The 24,866-nt window shown below is 41.4% G+C and overlaps 1 protein-coding gene across 7 annotated transcripts in view; it reads left to right on the top strand.

Moving 5' to 3' along the window:
* The window catches only part of vav2 (vav 2 guanine nucleotide exchange factor), a 192,824-nt gene that overhangs the window by 160,448 nt on the left and 7,510 nt on the right, over nt 1-24,866 (top strand). For 2 of the 7 annotated variants that reach the window (XM_041058422.1, XM_041058426.1), the window contains exons 10-27: nt 174-269; nt 11,589-11,657; nt 11,870-11,956; nt 12,943-13,031; nt 13,127-13,259; nt 13,656-13,670; nt 14,007-14,116; nt 14,334-14,435; nt 16,228-16,316; nt 16,812-16,825; nt 16,997-17,015; nt 17,862-17,989; nt 19,621-19,692; nt 19,881-19,942; nt 20,180-20,296; nt 20,807-20,894; nt 21,014-21,137; nt 23,703-23,857. In XM_041058422.1, the coding sequence (XP_040914356.1) occupies nt 174-269; nt 11,589-11,657; nt 11,870-11,956; nt 12,943-13,031; nt 13,127-13,259; nt 13,656-13,670; nt 14,007-14,116; nt 14,334-14,435; nt 16,228-16,316; nt 16,812-16,825; nt 16,997-17,015; nt 17,862-17,989; nt 19,621-19,692; nt 19,881-19,942; nt 20,180-20,296; nt 20,807-20,894; nt 21,014-21,137; nt 23,703-23,857 (1,569 nt within the window). Of the gene's footprint in view, nt 1-173; nt 270-11,588; nt 11,658-11,869; nt 11,957-12,942; nt 13,032-13,126; nt 13,260-13,655; nt 13,671-14,006; nt 14,117-14,333; nt 14,436-16,227; nt 16,317-16,811; nt 16,826-16,996; nt 17,016-17,861; nt 17,990-19,620; nt 19,693-19,880; nt 19,943-20,179; nt 20,297-20,806; nt 20,895-21,013; nt 21,138-23,146; nt 23,237-23,702; nt 23,858-24,866 lie in introns of all 7 variants that reach the window. The other 5 variants (XM_041058425.1, XM_041058429.1, XM_041058427.1 and 2 more) reach the window with 4 other exon arrangements.

Here is a 24,866-nt window from a genome sequence, read left to right as displayed (position 1 = left end):
GGCCTTGTTGTTGTTAGTGGAATGCCACGTGAATGTGTGGAAGCAACAGCAGCAGTGCAACAAGACACAATGAATTATTAAACAATGAATGAATGCTTGTTAGCAGGAAATACACAATGCGGCGTTATGCAATGTGTAATAATTGCTCTGCTGCTTGTGTCGTCGTTCTACAGGAATGTACTATGAAAGTGCAGGAAGGGAAATTCAAGCTGCAGGATCTACTGGTGGTTCCCATGCAGAGGGTGCTGAAGTATCACCTACTACTGAAGGTAGGTGGCATTTCATATCTGCTACAGTATAAGTGAACAGCTAATATATCAAATATAACACCATCCTTTGTTTTCAGAGCAGATTCAGTCTATCTTGAATGCTTAAATGGAAAGGTTTCAAATAAGATCCCTTCCAAATCCACTATCAGGGGATGGGGGACAAAATCCACAGTCCTCCTTAAGAGCAAAGATGTATTTGCCCAAATCTACAAAGTTACAGTCTGGTTGTGAAAATCCCTTTTTGTGCTTCCAGAGACAGTTCTTCCTTATTGAGTTGCACGAGAGGGACAGTAACACAAAGAGGGGATTTTGTACCAAAAAGCCAGCAGCCTGGAAAATATCCTCTTGATTTGGCTGGTTTGGCTTCAGTTTGCTAAAGCCTTTTAAAGCAAACTTTATTTCAAATCTCAAATCTTTCTGTTACACAAATAAATATGCATCACTACAAAAGAAACATGCCAAGTTAATTGATTGTTATGACCCTGCAGTTAGGCTAATTTGCTTCATCAGAAATGTGTGGGTGTGGTTTGATCAGAATTGATCAACTGTGGCCTGGCAACATGAGGCAGCGCCCCACTAACTGCCATCAGATGCTGATTCAAATGTTGCTAAATCCTGATTGGTGCATGGAAATAAGGGACATGTTTCCATCCATCAATTTACATTTTCTTTCACTGTTTTTCTTGAAATTTGGTTAAAATTTGTGTTAAATTTGGTTGGATATATAGTGAGAGAAGAGAAGAGAAGAGAAGAGAAGAGAAGAGAAAAAAACACAAACACAAATCTCTCATGTGAAATAAACAAAACTGTTCAGAAGATTGTGTGTTAGTTCAAAACAAGGAGCTACTTGAGATAATATGTGTTCGGGGCCTTTAAATACACTGAATGAGGACAGTGGATCTTGTCCCCCATCACTTACAATGGAAGTGCTTCAGGAAATAATTTCTTGACAGCTGGTATGAACAGGAGGAATGATTACAGTAAACAACAGCTGTTTCAGACTTCATTTTGGTACCTGACTGTGGCTTTAAAACCTGAAAAATGGTGGACCTATCCACTGACCTGATGATTCCCAAATATACTGCTGTGCATATTCTAAATCCTACACTTGGAGTTAAACGTTATAGATTAATGGCAGTGGTTAGGCTTTTTCCACATGGAAACATTTCCAAATGTAGGAAAGTGAAAGAAAAAAAAACTGTTAACACTCAGAAATTAAAGTTGAGTGCTGTGTACATCAGGAGCCTGTCACAGAGGTGAGGGTTCATTTCCTCTGTAATTCTGGCCAGTGTTGTAACAGCCATCCTAAGAGGAGTCTGTGTTTTCCTGTCACTGAGCTTTGACTGGTGGCAGTTGTTCTTCTGGTTCTGGCCAGCGCTGTCATACTTTTCCAGAGGTTTGACCCTGCCACATGAAACTGTGTTGTGTTGTTTTCATAAGCAGTTCACCAACAATTTGGACACTGATTGTTTGGCCTGTCTGGAAACTGTTACTTACACTCAGAAAGACTGTGGTAACACAAACTGCTACTTGGAATTTAACTCGGTACAACGTGCCTCTGTGTCTGTCTTCACACTGCTTCGGCTCAGATTTCAGTCTTTTCATCTGTTGTTTCTGTTATTGTTGCTCTGCCTTCTGGTTCAAATGTGTATGCTGAAAGTACAAATAGCAACTAAAAATAATTTAATCCGAGGTTAAGCTTTGTCCACTATCACTGCAATAACTCTTGTGCTGAAGTGATTAGGCTATTAATCAGTCAGTTGATTGAATTATTTGACAATAATTTGAATGATTATTTAATACTTTTTAATAAAAATACCAAACATCTGTAGGATTGCAGCTTTTGTTTATCTCATACCATTATAAACTGGATCCCTTTGGGTTTTTGAACTGTTTGTTAGAAATAATAAGCTGCTGGTCGCTGTGATCATTAATTGCAGCCCTGCACTGATGCCCATTTTCCTAATATGCAAATGTATTTAAAGGACAATGTCTGAACACTCGCTTCCCAGCCAGCGTTTCTCCCCTGTAGCTCCCCTCCTAGTGTTCATGTATAAAACAAGCTGGGCACTAAAATAATTGATTGTAGTTGTAATAAATGATTAATTGGTTTTGCATCTCAATTATGGATGAGCATATGAGTTCATGATGCGGTGCATAATGGATGGGGGGTGGAGGCGAGTGTTTGCGTCAGGTGATTGTAGGTCCACGCAGAAGAGTGCTGCCACTTCTGCATTAGTTTGTATCGAACCCCTGCAGGAGTCGCAGCAAGGCACTGAAGTCAAATCAACTGTGCACTGATCAGATTAAATGCACCCCATTTCACTGCTTCCCACAGCTTTGCAGTAAAACACTGCTGTGTGCTGTGGCCTCGGGGCATGTCAGACTGACAAGTCCTGTTTGTGTTTGTGTGTGTGTGTCCAGTCATGCCCAGGGGCACATCGTCAGTTGATGTTGTATAGATATCATCACAGTAGTGACTATTTGGTCACGGTGTGAATACTCTGCTCTCTTGATTATTTTTATGTACCGTATCTGCACTTCAAAGCGTCAATGTGTAGGAAATGGCCAACTGTCAAGTTCATACTCCAAACAAATAGGGGGCAGCACATACCAGAAAGTTAGGGTGTGCACCCCTATTATAAGAAACAAGCAAATACACTCTGTGTTGTCTTTAGATTAACAAATAATGTTCAAATTCATAAGTGTTAAGTGTAAAAATGTAAAAGTTATATTTTTTCTCAGCTCAGGTAATTTGTGTTGGAGTGAGTGTTCGGGTTCCTTTTTTGGGTTTTGAAAATGGCATCAGAGTGAGCGCTCCTCTTGATAATGTGGTAACTAGCATCTTGGACGCTCCGCTCAGCTACGCTACGCGAGAGCAGTTAAGGCAGGAACGCAGTGTCGCGGTTTAAAAGTTTATGGATGTTTGCGCACGCTTCGGCCTGTGACCGCTACAGTCGGTAAGTGTTATTGTGTGTAGTTTTAAGTTGTACGTTTAGCGTGTTATGGTTGTAGCATTTTATTTAGCGGCTAACTTGCATATTGTTTAGTTTAGCTTGCTAGCTCCATTTTACTTTGCGAAATGTGAAAAAAAAAATAAATGACGGTGTGTGTTTTAAAACGAGAAAAGTCACATTCGTCGTTTGATGTTAGCTGGCTGTCTAGCCTCGCAAGATTACGCTTGGTGAGGGCAGCACAGTAAAAAGACTGAAACGCAGCAGGCTCAAGCATCATAAAACAACATCAACCAACATGAGTCTATGCTCAGGAAAGGGCTATCTTAAAGACTTTGCCGCTATGCAGCAAAATGAAGCTTGTGGAGAGCAAGAAGTTGCTACAGCTAACGCAACCACAAGGCAGACACCTCTTCCAACATTGGATGCTAAGTCACAGTCATCTAAAGCCTCCATTAGACTCTCCCAGAGATCATCATCAACAACCTCTTCAGTTGTTAAAGCATATGCTAAAGCAAAAGCTGCCAGGGCTCAACTAGCTTATGCTGAACGAGAGGCGGACATGATGAAGCAGAGAGCAGAACTGCTGAAACAACGGGCTGACTTCGACGCTAGTCTCCATCTTCTACAGTGTCGAAGAGCTGCTGAAGCTGAAGCTACGGCCTATATGGAAGCAGAAATTGAAAGTGGTGAGCTCAAGCCTGATCCTCCTGTTGCTGAGGAGCCCATCAGTACATTTCAGCACACTCATGACTACAACAACAGTCAGAGTTGCTCTTTACAGAAGAGCCATATTCAGGAAAAATAGATGAACTGAGAATACCTGATGTCAAACCGCCAGTGGTATTCATGGTATTCAAAACAACACACAGCCAGTGTACAAAGACACAAAAGAGGAGCAAACAGCAATCAGGTGTTCAAATAATACTTACCTCCACAGTTCTCCAAAACACACAATCATTCCTGAAAAGACATCTTTGCCAGAGCCTAAAGATGTATATATATATATAAGGGAAGACTTTGCAAAATATCTCATGCAGAGAGAAATGGTGAGTGCTGGCCTCCTGCAATTTGATGACAAACCTGAAAATTACTGGGCCTGGAAAACTTCTTTTCTGAGTGCCACTAAGGACTTGAATCTCTCAGCCAGAGAAGAGCTGGATCTTTTGACAAAGTAGCTTGGAGTTGAATCCTCAGAACAGGCAAAGAGAATTCGTTCTGTGCACATCCTCAATCCTACAGCAGGTGTCAGTATGGTCTGGCAGCGCCTTGAGGAGTGTTAAGGGACACCTGAGGTCATTGAAGACGCACTGCTCAAAAAGATTGAACATTTTCCAAGGCTGACTAATAAAGATAATGTTAAGCTACGAGAGCTAAGTGACATTCTTCTCGAGTTGGAATGTGTTAAGGAGGACGGGTCTCTTCCAGGGCTTGCATATTTGGATACAGCTCATGGAGTAAAACAAATTGTGGAAAAACTTCCCTTTAACCTGCAAGAGAAATGGGCAAGCATTGGAAGCCAATATAAGGAGGATCATGGAGTTGCTTTTCCTCCCTTCTTCGTCTTCTCCAAGTTTGTCCAAAAGCAGGCAAGGATAAAAAATGATCCAAGCTTCACCATGTCTGCTACCAACAGTCATGTTCCTTCCAGGTCAGAAAAGCCTGCACAGTTCAGTTGTAAAGCTTCTGTGATGGTGCACAAAACAGACATCCCTGCAGAGTCATCAGGAATGCAAACCAGTCGTGTGCCAAAGAAATTAGAAGAACCAGATCGTCAGTGTCCCATACATAAGAAGCCACATCCATTGAAAAAATGTAAACTTTTCAGGGCCAAACCTTTAGAAGAACGCAAAGCTTATCTCAGAGAAAACCGCATCTGCTATAGATGTTGTGGGTCAGTTCTACACATGGCAAAAGACTGTAAGGTGGCTGTTGAGTGCAACAGTGATAAACACATTACAGCACTACATCCAGATCCTCTTCCTGCAACCACACAGAGTGCTGCAGCTGTTAAAGATGGCAGCGGGGAGCAAAATGGAAACTCATCATCAGTAACATCAAAATGTATAGAGGTATGTGGACACGATGACCGTTCACACTCATGTTCCAGAATCTGCCTAGTTAAAGTGTATCCTGCAGGTGAAGAAGAGAGGGCAGTTAAAATGTATGCAGTGCTAGATGAACAAAGTAAAACAGAGTTCTTCACCCTTTTTAAAGTTAAAGGTAGCCCCACCCCATACATTCTGAAGACCTGCTCTGGAAAATCAGAGGCAGCAGGTAGAAGAGCTGTCAATTTCATCATTGAATCCATGGATAGGAAACTCCGGCTTCCTCTGCCGCCCTTAATAGAGTGTGACATGGTGCTGGAAGAGAGGTCAGAAATACCCTCTCCAGAGGATGCACCCTCATCTGCTCCCAGTTGCTACCAAGATTCAACCTGTAGACCAAGATGCTCAGATTCTCCTGCTCTTCCTAAGAGCAGGAGAATCTGAGCATCAGTGACTTTCTTCAGGTGCACAAAGTACGTGAGCAAATCAATGGGCCCCACTCAACGGCTAGACCTAGACTGGGTCATCGTGGGAGAAGTATGCTTGGGAACAGCACACAAACCATCAGAGATCAACGTCTACAAAACAAACACACTGCACAATGGTTGTACATCCTTTCTGAAACCATGTCCAAACAGTGTCCACGTGAAGGAAGACTACGGTGACAAGACACAACACCACGGCCCAACCTTCCCTGCACGTAAGGAGAATGCAGGTCTCACTGTCAATGTACATGGCCTAGGGAGTTCAGTGTTTGATAAGTCTGAGGATGACAATAAGTCAGCATTATCCATCGATGACAAAGCTTTCCTAGCCATCATGGATTCAGAGGTCCACCAAAACGAAGGAAACAGCTGTTTGGCTCCTTTGCCATTTCGTTCTCCACGCCGAAGGCTTCCAAGCAACAGAGAACAAGCTTTCAAACGTCTCTGCTCGCTACGGAGGATGCTGGAGAAAAAGCCAGAGATGAAAGCTCACTACATCAAGTTCATGCAAAAGATGCTGGACAATGACCAAGCGGAGCTCGCCCCACCTTTGGATAAAGGTAAAGAACACTGGTACCTGCCAACATTTGGTGTGTACCACCCGCAGAAGCCAGACTAGATACGAGTCGTGTTTGACTCAAGTGCTGAACACGATGGAACATCTCTCAATGATGTACTCCTCAGTGGACCAGACTTAAACAACACTTTGTTGGGAGTTCTTCTGAGGTTCCGTAAAGAACCTATAGCCATCACAGCAGATGTGGAACAGATGTTTTATTGCTTTGTTGTCCGAGAAGGTCACTGGGATTTTCTCCGCTACCTCTGGTATGAGGACAACGACATCAACAAGGGTGTGGCAGAATACAGGATGAAAGTACATGTATTTGGAAACAGTCCTTCACCTGCTGTAGCCATCTTCTGCATGAGACGAGCAGCTCAGAAGGGTGAAGAAGAACATGGTTCTGACGCAAGACAGTTCGTTGAAAGAAAGTTCTATGTTGATGATGGTAGGTTGGATTCTGCCAGCATCTCAGTTGCTACACCTGAGGAGGTAATAGATCTACTTGCACGAACCAGAGAGATGCTGGCAGAATCCAACCTACGGTTGCACAAAGTAGCATCAAACTGTAACCAGGTAATGGAAGCCTTCCCGGTAGAGGACCAGGCCAAAGAATTGAAAGACCTGGACCTTGGTGTGGATCCTCTCCCTCTTCAGAGAAGCTTGGGGCTCTCCTGGAACCTAGAAACTGACAGCTTCACTTATCGGGTGTCCAGCAAAGAGAAACCATTCACTCGGAGAGGTGTGTTGTCAACAGTTAGTTTGTATGACCCCTTGGGCTTTGTAGCTCCTGTAATAATGCAAGGGAAAGCATTAGTCCCAGAACTGTCATCTGAGCAGAGCGAGTAGGACACTCCTCTTTCCTCAAAAAAGGAAGCAGAGTGGAAAGTATGGAAAGACTCCTTGAAGGCACTTGAAAACCTACACATACAGAGGTGCTACATTCCAGTATCACTCTCTTCAACACAGATAAGGGAACTGTGCATCTTCTCAGACGCTTCTGTGGTAGCTATTGGAGCTGTGGCCTACTTGAGAGCAATTGACACTAAGGGACGGTGCCATGTGGGATTTGTGATGGGCAGGTCCAAGTTGGCCCCTCGTCCTACCCACACCATCCCACGTCTGGAGCTTTGTGCTGCTGTGTTAGCTGTTGAACTGTATGAGCTGATCAGAGATGAAATGGACATTGAGGTGCATGCTGTGAAGTTTTACGCAGACAGCAAGATTGTGCTTGGTTACATTCACAATCCCACAAGGAGGTTTTATGTGTATGTCTCCAACAGAGTTACTCGGATCAGGGGATCCACACAACCCAACCAGTGGTATTATGTACCAACAGAACTGAACCCAGCTGACCATGCAACCAGGCCCGTACTAGCAGTACAGCTCCAAAACAGCAACTGGTTGTCAGGTCCAGACTTCCTGCATTGTGACAAAGCAGCAGAGATGCCTGAATCCAGTCTCTTCAGCCTCGTTGAGTCTGAAACTGACAATGAGATTCGAAGTAAAGTTACTACTCTGGCAACTAAAGCAACTCAGCCGCAACTGGGCTCGCAGCACTTAGAGCGATGCTCAAGCGGGAGAACACTATGTGAAACCATAGCCAGACTCATTCATGTTGCAGCATCCTTCAAAGGAAAAGCAAGCAATGGAGAAAAAGGATGGAAATCTTTCAAAGACACGCCCAACCTGAAGGAGCTTTTATAGGCTTAAGTTGTGATTGTTCATTCTGTCCAACACAAAGCCTTTAAGGAGGACTTTAAATGCCTGGAAGGTACGTAAGGGTTGGAGGTCGTCTTTCCTCTGCTGACCTCTCAGAAGAAGAAAAGCACCCACTGATTATTCCAAGAACTCACCACATTGCCACACTACTCGTGAGATACTTCCATGAGCAAGTAGCTCACCAAGGACGACATATTAGAGAGGGAGCTATCCGAGCAGCAGGATACTGGATAATTGGGAGCAAGGGTCTGGTTTCTTCTGTTATTCACAAGTGTGTTACCTGTCGCAAACTACGAGGCAGACTGGAAGAACAGAAAATGGCAGACCCGCCTGCAGACAGACTCACTCCTGAGCCTCCATTCACCACTGTTGGTCTTGACGTCTTTGGGCCATGGTTAATCATGACACGTCGCACAAGAGGAGGAAGTGCAACAAGCAAACACTGGGCTGTGCTTTTCACATGTATGTCAACCAGAGCAGCACATATTGAACTGATTGAAACTATGTCAACTGACAGTTTTATTAATGCTCTGAGGAGGTTTTTCTCCATTCGTGGACCAGCAAAACTTCTGCGGTCAGACAGAGGAACTAACTTTGTTGGGGCTTGTAAGGAGTTGGGAATAAACACAGACAACACAACAGTCAGGAAGTACCTCCAGGAGAAAGGATGTTCCTGGGTGTTTAATCCACCTCACGCTTCCCACATGGGTGGCTCCTGGGAACGGCTCATTGGCCTTGCTAGACGGATTCTGGACGCTATGCTGCTTCAGACAGGACCAACGTGACTAACACATGAAGTCCTGAGTACTTTCATGGCAGAGGTGATGGCAATCATGAATGCCAGACCCCTTGTACCGATATCCACTGATCCTGATAATCCAGCAATACTCACCCCAGCAACATTGCTTACTCAGAAGATGAGTGCAGTCTCTGCACCTTCTGGATGCTTTGGAGCTGCTCAGTTGTACGCAAAGCAGTGGAAGCAGGTTCAGTGTCTTGCTGACACATTTTGGAAAAGATGGAAAGGAGAGTATTTAGCCACTCTTCAGAGCCGAAGGAAGTGGACAAAGGACAAACCAAATGTCAAAGAAGGAGATGTTGTCTTACTGAAGGATGGACAGACCCAGAGGAATGACTGGCCAATGGGACTGATTGTCAAGGTTTTGCCAAGCAGTGATAAGAAAGTCCGCAAGGTGGAAATGCGGATTGTGAAAAATGGAACAGCTAAGGTTCTCCAAAGGCCAGTCTCAGAGATTGTAGTTCTTCTTTCAGAGACTGAGAGTGAAAAGATAATAGTTTAATGTTGTCAAAAGACATTTCACTTCAAGTTGTTGTATATGTAGTGATATAATGCTATTATATCAAGCAGGGAGTGTGCTGTCTTTAGATTAACAAATAATGTTCAAATTCATAGGTGTTAAGTGTAAAAATGTAAAAGTTTTTTCTTTAGTTCAGGTAATTTGTGTTGGAGTGAGTGTTCGGGTTCCTTTTTGAGGTTTTTAAAATGGCATCAGATTGAGCGCTCCTCTTCATAATGTGGTAACTAGCATCTTGGACGCTCCGCTCAGCTCCGCTCAGCTACGCTACGAGAGAGCAGTTAAGGCAGGAACGCAGTGTCGCGGGTTAAAAGTTTATGGATGTTTGCGCACGCTTCGGCCTGTGACCGCTACAGTCGGTAAGTGTTATTGTGTGTAGTTTTAAGTTGTACGTTTAGCGTGTTATGGTTGTAGCATTTTATTTAGCGGCTAACTTGCACATTGTTTAGTTTAGCTGGCTAGCTCCATTTTACTTTGCGAAGTGTGAAAAAAAATAAATGACGGTGTGTGTTTTAAAACGAGAAAAGTCACATTCGTCGTTTGATGTTAGCTGGCTGTCTAGCCTCGCAAGATTACGCTTGGTGAGGGCAGCACACACTCTCTGGTCCCTCCTCCCCCTCCCTGCACCATAATCGGACTGGCCATCAGGCATACTGGGACACGGTGGGCTGCCACATCAGTGCACCAGTGGACCGTCAAAAAAATCCATACATTTTTTTACCAGCCTTCGCTGTGTACCTGTTATTCAGTGTGCACATGAGAGCATGCAGAGTGCGTGTTCTGGGCTCACTGGGCACTCATAACCAAATTTCAACCCTCGCCCTCACCTTGAGCTAATGTTATCTTGAATAAATCTAACCTCAGCACAGGGCAGTTGTTGACCTGTTGCCAAACCTGCATGGCTTAGGGAATAATGTTCAATAAATTATTTTCCACACAGGTTTACCATGCAATCTGATTATGTAACTGTAGACTGTTATTGTTTGGGCCTTTACCAAGGTTTTGGTATTGTGCTTTGGATTGAAATCACATCTGTGTTTTACTTGCTTTGACAAGTCAAAATGTCTGCCATGAAAAAGGTCTGTTGTACATTCCAGATCGGTAAAATATGGGCAAAATATCTAATACCAACAAATATAACTTAAAAAGCAGGTTGACATTTGAAATGCTACATCACAATCCTCAAGATGTGAGTCAAAGCTAACAACAAAGTAAAGCAGAAAGTTTGACTGGTGAAGCCATTTGGATGATGTTTAGACTGGGATACAAATATGAGATTCAAAATATGAAGTGTTTGTGCACAGCTCTGCCAAGATACCCTGTGTAGTCAAAGTATGTACTTTGTATGAAAAGTCCAGCAGCTGTTCAGTAACAATGAAACACTCTTTGTGCTGAATATGTGTCATTATGAAAGTTGGTTCCTTCTGTTTGCTTACAACATGTCAGACAAAACTGAAAAGACGCTGACAAAACCTGGCTGAACGTAGTTGGTGCAGCTCACAGCTGTGTACTGGAATTTTAAAAAAAGTACAGGGGTTTGCTTTTTCATATGTCATATATGTTTTTCTCGACAGTGCTGGAAAGCTGAAAGGATTCTATTTTTCTTTATAAACGTGTCACGAAGGAGACTGCATCTCACCACGGCTCTGCAGCGTTTTCTAAATCACTCCAATAAGCCTGTGGTGGAGACAGGAGGCAAACAATCACAGATGTAAACAATGTAACACACTTGTTATTGATTGGCTACGAGGAGGACAATATGATTTGCAGAGGACACCATGTTTACCATTATCTTGTTACCATAAAAGAAACAGTCAGACCTTGAGGCTAGTTAGCAGTCTCTCCGGCTTCCTCTTTGTCTTTTATTTTTATGTATGTTGCTGATGATTGTCCCCAACTGCAGCTTATTCTCAGCCACATCAGTGTCACATCCATAATCACATTAAAGAGCATCTATATATCTCTCACAGTAAACCTCTCTTATTATTATAGGATTCAATGTTTGCATTACACATTATTTCAAAGTATGTTGTGTGTTTGTTCAGACATTGTGTTCCTTAAATTGTGTTTTTTTTGCTGTTCTGATGATGTAAGGGTACGTTAGAGACATCAGAGGTAGATTTTCTCTTGATTTTCTTTTAAATATAACTTGACAGTATCAAACAGCTATATATATTTTTTATTAACAACAACAACAACAAGAACAATAATGAGAATAATAATCTCCATCCACAGGAACTTTTAAGTCACTCAACTGAAAGACCAGAGAGACAACAACTCAAGGAGGCGCTGGAAGCTATGCAGGTCTTTATTCTATAAGTGTTTGTATATGTGTGCGTTTACGAGTGCGATTGCTAAAATATTACGTAACAACTGTGCGGTGCTCTAAGCCAAAGCTGCGTAAACTGTTTCATACAGCTACTGTTGCCTAGAGTACCTTAACTCTACCGTGATATGACAGCTGTCAGAAAGATTTTCAGTTCAGGGCTAAAAGAACGTTTGTCTCGCTTTCTCAGGACCTGGCCATGTACATCAATGAAGTCAAGAGGGACAATGAGACACTGAAGAAAATCAGCGAATTCCAAAGTTCTATAGAAAATCTTGTAAGTATTGTGAACTACTGTGAGCAGTAACTTCAGAAGCTGACTGTGCCTGGCATTGCGGTCCGTTTTGCCCAGAGCCAGGCATGTGTTTGCCTCTCTTTATGTTTTTTTTCTCCTAAGCTAAGCTAATGGCTGCTGGCTGTAGCTTCATGTTATAAAATATCAACCTGCTGCTTTATTGTTGTTGTAAAATGTTTGAAATCTGAAAGCACATTTTTAAGTTCCTCTAATTCTCTTATCTTGGATTATGAATTGTCTTATTACCACTTAGTAAATGACATAAAATGAATACATTTCTAATCCCATTTTCTGGCCTCTATTGTAATTTATGTTGTTAGAGTTGAAATCTTTATAGAAGTCAGTTTTTCGTGTATGAAAAGTGATACACCAGCACTAATGTTATAAACAGACTGGAATATAAAGTTTGTCAGAGTGATTAGTCACTGAGCATCACAGTGCACTCACCCATTCTTGAAAATGTCCACGTTCTCTTTCCTCGTCTGCAAATGCTTGGATCATCCAGCTTCCACCTGTCATGATTCGCTGCCGTGAGAATGTCTCCAATAAATCATTTAGTCTTGCAGAACACAAACAAGTTCGGTCAAATTTAAATGGATATTCAGTTCCCATTATGTACCAAACAACGCTCTCATTTTCCCCGTCTTTGTTTTTCTCCACCATTTTCTCCTCCTCCTGTCACGCTTCTCCCTCACCTCTTTTTCTCTGTCGCTTCCTACTGAGGTGCAAAGTCGCCAGGTTAATTTTGGATTTGTGCTATAGATTGAGTCAACAACTTGAAATTCAGATTAGTCGGATTGAAATGAAACTGAACTGGGATTAATAGTTTCCACGTTGTACCATTCATTACATATCCATTTAGATTCTCTCTGAAATTCAGATGTAGCTGAATTATTTACAGTTTCTCATTAAATTTAGAAGGTATAGTATGCAGTAGATTGACATTCAGTGTGTCTTTGTGACCTAAGCAGCAGGTGAAATTGGAGGAATACGGGAGGCCAAAGATAGATGGAGAGCTGAAGGTGTGCTCCATCGTCAACCGAACAAAACAGGACCGGTGAGTCCAAACTCTTCAGAAAAAAAAAAAACTAAAACAAAAACTGATATATTCTCACCACCAAATTATCTATCAATATATGTGTATTTCTTCAGGTATATATTCCTGTTTGATAAAGTGGTCATTGTCTGCAAGAGGAAAGGCTATAGCTATGAGCTCAAAGAGATTATTGAACTGCAGTCGTATAAAATGTCGGACGACCCCATGAACAACAGGGACATGAAAAAGGTAAGAAAACTGTCCATTTGGTTTAAAAAGACACCGAGCAGAACAATTTCTTATGCAGTGAAATCTTTCAAAAGGCAGCTTCGCTAATCCAGGTGATGAAACATCCTGTGTAATCATTACAAATGTTACCCTTGAGCTGAAGGAGCTTGTTGATGGTAATTTCAGATATGGAACTTATGAGTAATGCATTGAAGTGTCAGATATGCATTGCGCTCGCCCGTGCTTGAAAGATCATGTAAATGCAATGAAAGTCATTTAGGATTCATGAAATCGTACTGCAGTGCATTGCGCCACTGGTCTAACATGGCTTTTTGTTTTGAATCTGCATGTGTCTCTCCATATTTGCATGTGTAACTGGGTCTTTCTCTGGTGTCTTTCTTTTTGCATGCTTACCAGTCGAGTGGAAAAATGGTAAGCTCAAGTGACCCCTTTATTTAACTCATCTTCTCATAGTGGCCTATTTTTGGAGGTGGTGTTTTTTGGGTATCATGCCGTGATTGCACATGCACCCACCGGTTCTGTGACTGGCTCTCCGGCTTTTGGTCAAATGCATCGCTAAAGCATGCGGAGCATCTTTTAGTTCTGAATTAAATGTGATTATTGTGCAGACTGCATATATATAAATACTATTTTCGTACGTATTTATTTGAAAATCCTTGTATCACAAGCTTCTTTGCCTATCTCTGTCTGACATCGCCATCCACACATCTCTGTGCCATCTGTATTTCACTCACTTTTTCTCCACAGTGGTCTTACGGTTTCTACCTGATCCACCTGCAAGGGAAGCAGGGCTTCCAGTTCTTTTGTAAAACAGAGGAGACAAAGAGGAAGTGGATGGAGCAGTTTGAAATGGCCATGTGAGTTTGATCACATGATCGGGTTGGTGAAAAGTAATACTGTGACATTTGAATTCTAATACAATAACTTTCCAGGAAATTCAATTGAGAAACTGTCTTAAAATAACCAGATGGGAATGTCTGTTTTTGTCTTTTTCACCCAATTAAACACCAGAAAAATCAAGTGTCATCGTCTGTAATCGTCACAATTATTTACTCTTGTAAACCTTTCATCCAGGTCCAACATCAAGCCAGAGAGAGCCACAGCCAATCAGCATAACTTCCAGATGCACACATTTGATAAGAACACCAACTGTCGAGCCTGCAAGATGCTCTTGAGGTAACAACCCTGAAACTCTGTTGCTGATTCATATCCGACCATGAATAATGGATGAATAATGAGTGCTTCCTCATCCAGAAGTTCCAAGTACAATCAAGTATCCAGCCGTATTCAGTCGTTACAAGAAAATATAGATAATTTATTTTTCAGTGTCATTTGGACAATCTCTACACTTTTATGTGGGTTCTACTGTATCTCTGCTTACTGCAGTGGTGGAAGAAGCAGTCAGATCATTCACTTAAATACCACAGTGTAAAAATACTCAGTGAGAAGATCAATACCAATTTCATGTCTGTATGCTAAATATGAAGCTGCAGCTAGCAGCTGGCTAATTTAGCTTAGCATAAAGACTGGGAACAAGTTCAAACAGCTAGCCTCGCTCTATCCACGTGCTGGTAACAAACCAGCACATTTTCCAAAATGTCTGACTTTTTCTTTAAGTAGAGATGTGTGAGCAGCAAAACAACATAAGTACCTGTTATGCATAATGACTACCCAATTATGCATAATGACTACCTGTTTATTAAATTGTTGTATGATGCATTGATGCATTAACATGTAAGCAGCTGTTTAATGTATAGTAAGTTGTGCCGGAGCTACTTTTAACTAGCTGACAAAAAAGTCTCCACTAAAGGTCCACTTGTTTGCTTGAAGGCCCTCATCAGCAGATTTAGCTGTTCAATTTGATGACCATGTAAAATAGTTAAAAGTTCCAAAACAGGCGAGTAAGTGGGCCTTGAGTGGAGATTGCATTGTTATCTGTGATGTAACATTTTAAACTGGGAAGTCAATAATAACAGCTGTCATATAGATGTATCAAGGTGTATTCCTTTCTAAACTGTGATGGGATGAAGTAAAGCATTACAGAAAATGGAATTACTCCAAAGTAAAATACCTCAATATGGTACTTGTGTGTAGTACTACAGTACATCTACTTAGTTATTGTTCACCACTGCTTTTATGCGGCAGTAACAGAGCACTGTATGTTACAGTAGAATGTAGGTGTCTCAAAAAAAAAGGGAAAAACTGAAGTGCTAAACTGAAGAGAAACAGCCACATTTGGTGAACAACAAAGAAACAGACTTAAATCACAGTGGGAATATGTTTTTAGCTAACGTAGCCCCTCATTAGTGTTAAAGCAATCTTTGGAAAATGTTGTAGTAGGTGTGACTGAGGCTGACAGATTATATTTTTAAAACATTCCCCTTCCCTACACCACTTTGCGTCTCTGAGCACACCTCCCTCCCATGTGAGAGTGCCGCCCCACTGCAGCGGGGATAACTCGTGTCACTGAATCACCACTTTCACCTCTATTACAGTCAGCCGGCTAAACTCCACACTGTGTATTGACCCACAAATTTCATGGCTTGGCTGACCTAAATTCAGTGAGCCAGTGGAAGCAGGAGACCAGCGTTCTCACTCCCTGCTAGATGCTAATTACTGCTGCAGCCCCAGTGGATCCCATCGTGATTTATGGCATTTAATATTCAACATGGCAGTGTGCAATGCATGCAGTGTTACAGTATCCGTAACAAATACAGTTCCGGAGTACATGATCTTAAGTGGAGGGAGTTGATTTTGTGTTTTTTTTTTTTTTTTTTTAAATGATCGCTGAATGGAAATGATGGAGGATGTGTAGCCACAATCACAGAATTATGCTAAGCAGAAGCAGGTTCCCTTGTGGGTTGTACTTACAAGAAGTTAATTCGTGTCTGAGACACTTCCTGTTTGCATTGCTTAAGTGTGTGTGTGTTTGTGTGTGTGTGTCTTTCTGTGTACGTGTGTTCTCAAGGGGCATCTTCTATCAGGGCTACTACTGCTCTCGCTGTGGAACAGGAGCACACAAGGAGTGTCTGGAAGTCATCACCATCTGTAAAATCAGTAGGTGTTCTCTCTGTCTTCTAGTCGAATGTCAGTCGACTCAGATTCATGTTTTGAGGTTTTGTGTTGAGCACTGTTTGGATAAATACTGTTAACCAATGTTGTGTAACATACATCATTGATGTGTATGACATTGTAATAGTGTGGCACACTGTTCAGTGCTTTATCCAGCAGGAAAAGATGGGAGTGGGTGGGTTTCAAGGTTTCTTCGGGGATGTTGTCACTATCTCCCAAATTACCTGACATTTCATACTCTGCCTCTTATTTGTTTAAAAGCCTTAGACCTGTTGGGACAATGTGACTAGGCAGGAAATTAAGATAAGACTTTACACGCAGGATGTAACCGAAATACAGCCTGAAACTGCCTTCATGTTTGACATAGCAGATTAAAAGGAGACATGTGAAACTCCATCCCTAATCAAAAATGGTCGCCAGCTCTGTGAATCCTCTCTAAACAGTTGTCCTTGTCTTTTGTCCCTTTGTCCTTTGTTTCAGATCCCCATGACTTGGTGAGTAGATCCTCTTATTAGTCAACATACTGTAGCAGTATTACCATTATTATGATGATCCTCTAATTGCTATGTCTGTCAGAGATATTGTCTTTGCCATTAAAGGAGCCAAGTGAAATTTTTGTTTTGGTAACCGTAGTGATGTTTGTGTATTTGTTTTTTTTCCTGTAGGAACCTGGAATGTCATCAGGTAAGAGCGCTTCCTGTCATCTACCATGACAGAGAACACTCAGATGAAGGTGGATATTGTCAGCTGTCATGTGAGGAGTTTGTTGTAGGCAGCTATGAACAGCACAGCTCTCTACTGCCATCTAGTGGATAGATCCACTACACGTGAACCACAACAACATTATCAGACATATAGAGTGGGTGGCAATGCAAATATACACAGTGATAATACATGCTTAAAATATTATTTGGCATTCAAATACTTGAAGACCTTTGACATTAGAGGGATCTCAGAGCTGGTCTACTGTGTCTTAAAATACTCAATACACTCTGCTGTGTCTGAGGAGAATGAGATGCAGCTCAAAGTTGCTCTTGCTAAGAATTTCTGGCATTTCTTCCCCATGATATCCTTCAAAGTGGACAGAGGAAGGGAGATCATGTGATAAAGATCCTGAATCCAGGATGTTATGTTTATAATATGTGTATCTTAGACCACTGCATCACTCAAAGGGACAGATTTTTTATGCAAAAACAATCCTGCCTTATGAGCCAAAAATCATAAAGACACCAAAAAGGGAAATCCAGACTACAGTGAGCAGCACTCTGTCCAGAGAAACCTGTGCTTAACATTAGATCTTTGCCTCTTTTATCCCTTGGTATGTTCTAGTACAAGGCACCACAAACTGACCAAGTTAAACATGCTGACAAAAAAAAAAAAAAATAAACACATGGTTCTTGGTACTGAAGCTCTGATTTTTTAACAGTAATCTCTCCCTGCTTTTAAATACAGTAGAAAAGTCACAAGTAACTGTTGCTCCCTCTTGTATCTCTTTTAGTACACACTTCAAATCCTTGATTGTGTTTACAGGTCCAAAGATGGTGGCAGTGAGGAACTACCACGGCACACCAGCACCTCCAGGGAAGACGCCGCTTTGTTTTCAAACAGGAGATTTTATCGAGCTGCTGAAGGGAGATCCGGACACCACATGGTGGGAGGTAAAGCACTCAGTCACTTCTGTCTGAGACCACATGAACATGTAAATTAGGAATGTCATTGTTTAGACAGTTGACGTTGGCTGTGTACTCCAGCACATCGATCACTTGACTTCGAGGTTAAAGTGCTGACTCTGGCTTTAAAGATGCTTTAAGGTGTTCACATCTGTACTGAGTGAACATGGTAAACATGGTTAGTAACTCAGTTACTAAACTGATTAAATACATGAGATGTAATGTGTTAATTACAGAGGTTTAAAGGTGCTGACACGTGAATTTTTTAACCTTTAAACAGAACCTAATGAGCTGTTTCCCCCTGTTTCTAGTCTTTATGCTAAGAAATGCGAACTGGCTGCATCTCATAGTTAGCATACGCACATGAGCACCAAATATTGTGCTGTGGAACAGAGCTGGAACAGAACTATCCAAATGCTGACTGCACTGTAAATAAAAGATTATTGCCCCAGGCCTGAGACTCAGCAAGTATTTTTCTAGATAATTTCAACTTATGCAGTTAAACCACATTAGGTAAAATGTAGATACAAGCTGAATCCAAGAATGTGTGTCTTTTTTTTTTTTTTTTTTTTTTTTTAATGATGTTCATGTGGTGTTGTTGTGTATGGTAGAGCTGTGATTTAGATCATGAAAAGTTTTATGTGTTGTATAAAATAAACTAAATATAATAAAAAATATGTGCGTGAGTGTGAAATGGAGATTACTGAACTCTTATCTGACATCAGCTTACTTACACATGGGAGTTCGTTTGTGTTTATTCAAGGTGGGCTGCCTTCCAGCGCACCTGTCACATGCTGATGTGTGCAGAGCTTTTTTTCTTTTCTCTCTTTTTCTGATTCAGAAATTAGCAGTAACTACCGAGGCAGTTATTCTCAGCAGAAGCTGGAGCACTGTGGCTCTGGGTACTTTTGGTACTCCTGTTAAATAGTCTTGTACTCTCAGCTCTTAGGTTATCCCTCTGCGGTATGACAGTTTAATCTCTCCATTCAATGTCAAAGAGTGTGTTGAGCTTAAAATTGATAGCTTCAGGAAGCAGACAGTGAAGGCGTTTCTGTAAAGTTATCGCTCAGCTGTCTGACGTTGACGGGTGAACTTGACAGTTGTGCTCATGTCATTGTTGGTGAAATGTAATTTGCAATCTGATGTATGATTGTAATGTGATGTTTGATGTATTCTGCTAACCAGTATATGTTTATAGGATTCTTGTTTTTCAACCTTATTATTCTGGCAAAAGTTGTTTGTAGTAAAATGAGCCAGTCCAGATGAAAACTGGTGCAGTCTCGTCTGATTCTACCACTAGTAGGCACCAAAGGTGCAAATTTTCAAATTCTATACATAAAACTATACACATTCTGTGAATGACTTATTTACAAACTGGTATGTTACTATATTCTTTCACAAAGTATGCAGTGGTTTATTTCTGTTTTAGTTATTATTGTGAATGTACCTGTGATCAATTAATTTTCTCTTCCTCTCTTTTTTTTTTCCTTCTAAAATTTGGTGGCAGCTTATCACTGCACTGTCACTACTCTGAAATTTTACATTTACTTCCAATACTGAAATTGATAACTAATATTAATTTCCCTTTCAAATATACTTCCCCTCCCTTTATCTACCAGGGAAAGCTGATACAAACACAAAAGAGCGGCTTCTTCCCCAGTTCCTGTGTAAAGCCTTGTTTGGACCCAAAGGTATGTCTCCTGTGTACATGTACAGTGAATCATTACAGTATGTGTGAGTTCTGAGTTTGTACCAGAGTCTGACTTTTTTCTCTTTAGTGTACACTTCCTGTGTGGGACATTCATATAAATTATATCTGTAGCATAGTTTTGTTCTGTTAATAAGTTCCTTAATGTGCGGTGTCTGTTATTTGTTACAGCCCTTCCAGTCATTATCTAGCCGGCAGTGCTCAAGGGAAGCAGACTACTATGGATATCCTTGGTAAGACCGTTAACTTCAGAGGGTTGTGGACTGAAGATTATTTCATCATATTACCCCGAGGTCACTGTTCTATAATTAATTCAGATCTGTTACTGTTAACTTCATGCAGTAGTTCGAATTTAAAGCAAACTGACCCCAGACACAAATGTTTGATGTCAAGGATTTGTAAAGCCTGGACCGTGTCATTTGATTATATAACTTTGGAGGTCACTACATTTATTCTCTGCTCCTCTGTAGGTTTGCAGGGAACATGGAGCGCCAGCAGGCTGACAACCTCCTAAAATCCCACAGCAGCGGGACTTACCTTATCAGAGAGAGGACAGCCGAGGCAGAGAGGTTTGCCATCAGCATCAAGTAAGTGTTTCACGTCTTACAGGAGAGGAAAATCTCAAGGGAAGGATTTTATCCATATCTCATGGGAAATAAAGATTCTCACGGGATGCCCCAAGTCAGCCTTTTCAGTGCATCTTTTAGCTCTGGCTAATTTCCAGTCAGTAATTGCCTTTTTTTTTTTTTTTTTTTTAAATCCTGTTTATGTGTGTGTATTCCCTCTGAGAGAATACACCCCAAAGAGAAATAATGTATTAGCTCTTTCTGGAGGTGTCACACAGTCATTTATTGGAAGAGGAAATACTTTTGCACATGTGTTTTCAAGCTTTTAAGACAGATAAAAAGGCGCTGTAGCTACCTGCCTTTAGACAAATAAGTAAAGTCCTTCAGATATACAACAGAATGTTTGAGGTAGAATAAGAGTAACATACAAAATGTTTTTAGATTAAGTATTAAAAAGGATTTAAGTAATAAAGATCAAAAACACTCTTCTTAGTAATTTCTCTTTAGTCACTGTGTTGTTTGACTTTACAGATTCAATGATGAGGTAAAACACATTAAAGTCATTGAAAAAGACAGCTGGATTCACATCACTGAGGCTAAGAAGTTTGAGAGTCTTTTGGTAAGTTATATATACCACTGCCACAGAACCTGAATGGCAGTATGAAAAGAGAAAAAATAAAGGAAATCAGATGCTCACATTTTTTTTTTTTTATCCTTCTGTATTTTTTAACACAACAGGAGCTGGTAGAGTACTATCAGTCCCATTCACTGAAAGAAAGCTTCAAGCTCTTAGATACCACATTGCGATACCCCTATAAGTCGAGAGAACGCTCGCTAACACGGGCCAGTACACGCTCACCAGGTAAGTAATCTTCACCTTGTGCAGTTTGCTTGAGTCACAGACACAAAGTAAGACTATAAAGGCTAACCATGTATAATACTTGTCCTGATGTTAATAACACAATCTGCTAGTCACTCAAAGATTAACCAAAATAAATAAATAAATCTTTTTTACACTAATGAAAAACCTGGTACAATCAGCTGAGCCATACTGGCCATGGCCAAACATTTGACGTGCATGAAGTATCAACACAGAGTCCCATTTCTGTGCTTCCTTCTTACCTTGCTCATGTGAGTTTGTTGCTTGGCCTATGCTCCCACAGCATTCATTAGAAAATGAATGCTACTAAACATTATCACATACAAAGCTTAGTTTTGAGTTGTTTTTATTTTTTTTAATCTTATGTTAATATGTGGAAGGACAGCAGTAATAAAGTGACTAACATTTCATTGTCTGGTTTGGTTTTCGAGTCAAGGAAACTGATGGAAAAGCGTGTACAAAGAATGCTGATGGCTTTGCAGAGAATTGATGCAAAATGTAGTTTGTTTTCTGTAGAATGTGTTGACCCCAATTAGCAAACCTCCTGAGTCGTTTGCCCAACTCAACTATGAGCTTTGGTTAAGTTAGTCAAGCCACATCTGGCTGGAAGGAGAGCACCCAGCAGGCCCACAGAATGCCGGAGGGATTACAAATACATCCCAATTTGGGAACCCCCTCAGAATCACCCCAGGAAGAACTGGAGGATGTAGTTAGGGAGAAGCACATATGGGCTTCCTTGCTTAACCTGCTGCCACCGTATCCTGGACCCAGATAAGCAGCAGAAAATGGATGGATAGACATTTGGCTCAGGGACTGAGAGGACACTATGTGTCAACTTCTAAATCTGCCTGCTTCTGTGAATGATTGTGTCAGTACTAATTTGACTCTGAAGAGATGCTATAATGTGCAGGTCCAGCTGACAGATTCAATCCCTTGCCATCTTGGCTGTGGATAATGCAAGGGAACATAAAATAAGTGAGACAGACTGCCTCCTTCTCTCCCCAGCTTCCCTAGTGCTCTGTTCCTTCTAAACCAGTGACTCTCTGGACTCATACAAAAAAAGGAATGGACGGAGGCCAGAAGGGAAAGGGCCAGAATAGGAGGCAACAGTGTGAAATAGATAAAGACAGAAAGACAAAGAGGAAGAGTTAGTACAGCTAACTCAGAGGCCTGTGGACCGGCTGGCTGAATTGGCTGCCCTCTCTGTCCATTAGACTGTATGAATACAGGCTCTGGCGACGATGTCACATTGCACTGGCTTCTGTCCTGCATTGGCCTGCCTTTTGTCCGCTCTGCAGGAGGACCCAACTGGCCACTACAGCAAGATTGTTTCCCTCCTGCTTTGGCTAAATTTGGGAATGAATGGAGACAATGTGCTGTCGCTCTTTTTCTCTCTGTCTGTGTTTTCAAGCATTTTTGGTATTTTTGAGTCTGCAGGCACGTCACACCCCGCAGGTGTGCACGGAAACTGTGGCGGGATTTGGAAGAATTTGTTATGATCTGGAAGCGGGTTTGTGTATGAGGCTGCTAACAGCCATGGCCAATCAAATCCCCTTCTTTCATTCCCTTTAAAAACAGTGCTTTCTGCACCATTATGTACTCACATTCTGTTGATGGGGTAAATAAACACATGAGAAGCTGTACCATACCATAGTCACATCACTGTTTAATTTCATTTTCACACATTAAATGATAACGTTGCACGATGTCACACTCATTATAAAATAAACACATATCTCCCACATTGATTCTGTTTATAATATAATATAATGAATGTCTTTTTCTTTAAATAACAAATGGTTGTTTTCACACCGTTAAAGCAGTCGAACTGCGACACCAACATTGTCAAGATTTAATATATGATAAGAACAGAAAACTCTTAAGTGGCAATGCTTAAGGCTTTCTCTTTTTAAACTCTCTGCTTCTCGGGCTCCAGCTCTGCATGCACGCACCTTTATCTCCCGCTCTGTCTCTATCTCTCTTCCTCTCAGCAGCCACCTGCGCTTCTTACAACTTCTCCTTCCTCAGTCCACAAGGCCTCAACTTCTCCTCTTCTCAGAGCTCAGCTCCCTTTTGGTCAGGTACTCTTTTTTTTTTCTGTCTTTTCTTGCTCCTGTTGTCTTCCCACACTTCATCGCCTGTAATTTCATAATAAGTCTCGGCGCTCTCAAACTCATTACTCGTTCTCTGTGGTGCTATTTTCATTAACGAGAACATTTCGGTCCTTCCCAGAATGACATTCCCTCGTTAAAACATGAAAAGAAAACCTTATTTCCTCCCCCTTGATGAAACAACTTGTCCTTTCTCATCATGCTCATTTATGACTATGCTGGCTGAACACTGAACTGACCATCATCCCTTTGTTCATTCTTCACAAGCAATTACTACCAAAATGTCCAGTATGACCTTCTCACCCGTGTCCCCCCGTGTGTAGAAACTGTTATTTACCACCAGCTTATACCAGTGATTAATGATGGTAGTTTCTGGATTATGTACAACATTGTTATAATTGTGACTGGATTGATCTCTCACTGTTCCCATTTTCAGTGTTTACTCCTCGGGTGGTCAGTACAGCGGTGGCCAGGTATAACTTTGCAGCGCGAGACATGAGGGAGCTGTCACTGCGAGAAGGAGACATTGTCAAAATCTACAGCAAGATTGGTGGAGACCAGGGCTGGTGGAAGGGAGAGGCCAACGGACGAGTGAGTTAGCCATGAAAGTGGTCATTTATCACGGTCCAGGCTGAAAAGCCCACGTAGAAAGAGAACATTTTGGGCGCTGTAATCTTTGTAGATGAGTCCTGTTCGCCATTTGATTAAAAACAGACCCCACTGCCAGCTTCATCAAGTTAGGGATGTGCATAAGATGAAACAAAGTGTTTACAAACTCCACCTCAGAAGTACAGCACCGATGTAGAACTGCAGTGATTGAATTAACAATTAAACAGCTGATATTAGAAGCAGGCCTAAAGCAGGTGGTTGAAAGAAAAAGCCTGGCTGCTGGGATGTGTGCCAGTTTCATAGGCTGGCAGTAAAACTGGGTGTGATTTGAGCTTTATATTTTAAGAATGTTCCTCATTAGGCTGCAAATTTGCCAGTGTTATTGTGTAGCTGTGCAGCCAGAAAGAGGGTATCCACTCCTGTACTGGTGCACACAGCTACACCCGGCCACACAGTGTTGTTATCTGTGCACCAGTTAACTAAAAGTAAGTCAGATCCCATCTTCACCGGGTATTAACATCTATATGTGGATGATAATTTGATGATGGATAACAGAAAACATGTCATTTAGTAATTAGAATGCTATCAAATCAGCTTGACCACATCCTGTGGTGGTCTGTCTTAATCCAAGTGTACAGTAACGGTGCTATGTATTGTAGGCTCAGTGATTTAAGAAAAAAAACATACACCCAGCACGTTGAAAGGTGCTTACATCAGCATCTAGTTCTGTCCCACTGTATATCGAAGGAATAATCAATAGGTAGCTGAGCAGGTATTAAAACAGGCTGACAGGAGTGTATTATGTTTCATAGCTGCATTGATCAGAGTGCATTACTTTTACACTCACTTTTACAGTAACCTGCTACTATTTTCAAAATATAAGCATTGATTATTTATGATTTAGGGCAATGTGCTCTTTAAATACGGCCTTTGTGTTTTGTTTTTTTCCAAATGGGGTTTGAGGCTGCTACATCTTGAAAATAATGCACAT

Source organism: Toxotes jaculatrix, chromosome 16 (genome assembly GCF_017976425.1).
Source record: "Toxotes jaculatrix isolate fToxJac2 chromosome 16, fToxJac2.pri, whole genome shotgun sequence".
In the NCBI taxonomy this organism is placed as follows: Eukaryota; Metazoa; Chordata; class Actinopteri; family Toxotidae; genus Toxotes; species Toxotes jaculatrix.
This window is presented reverse-complemented; position numbering and strand designations above follow the sequence as displayed.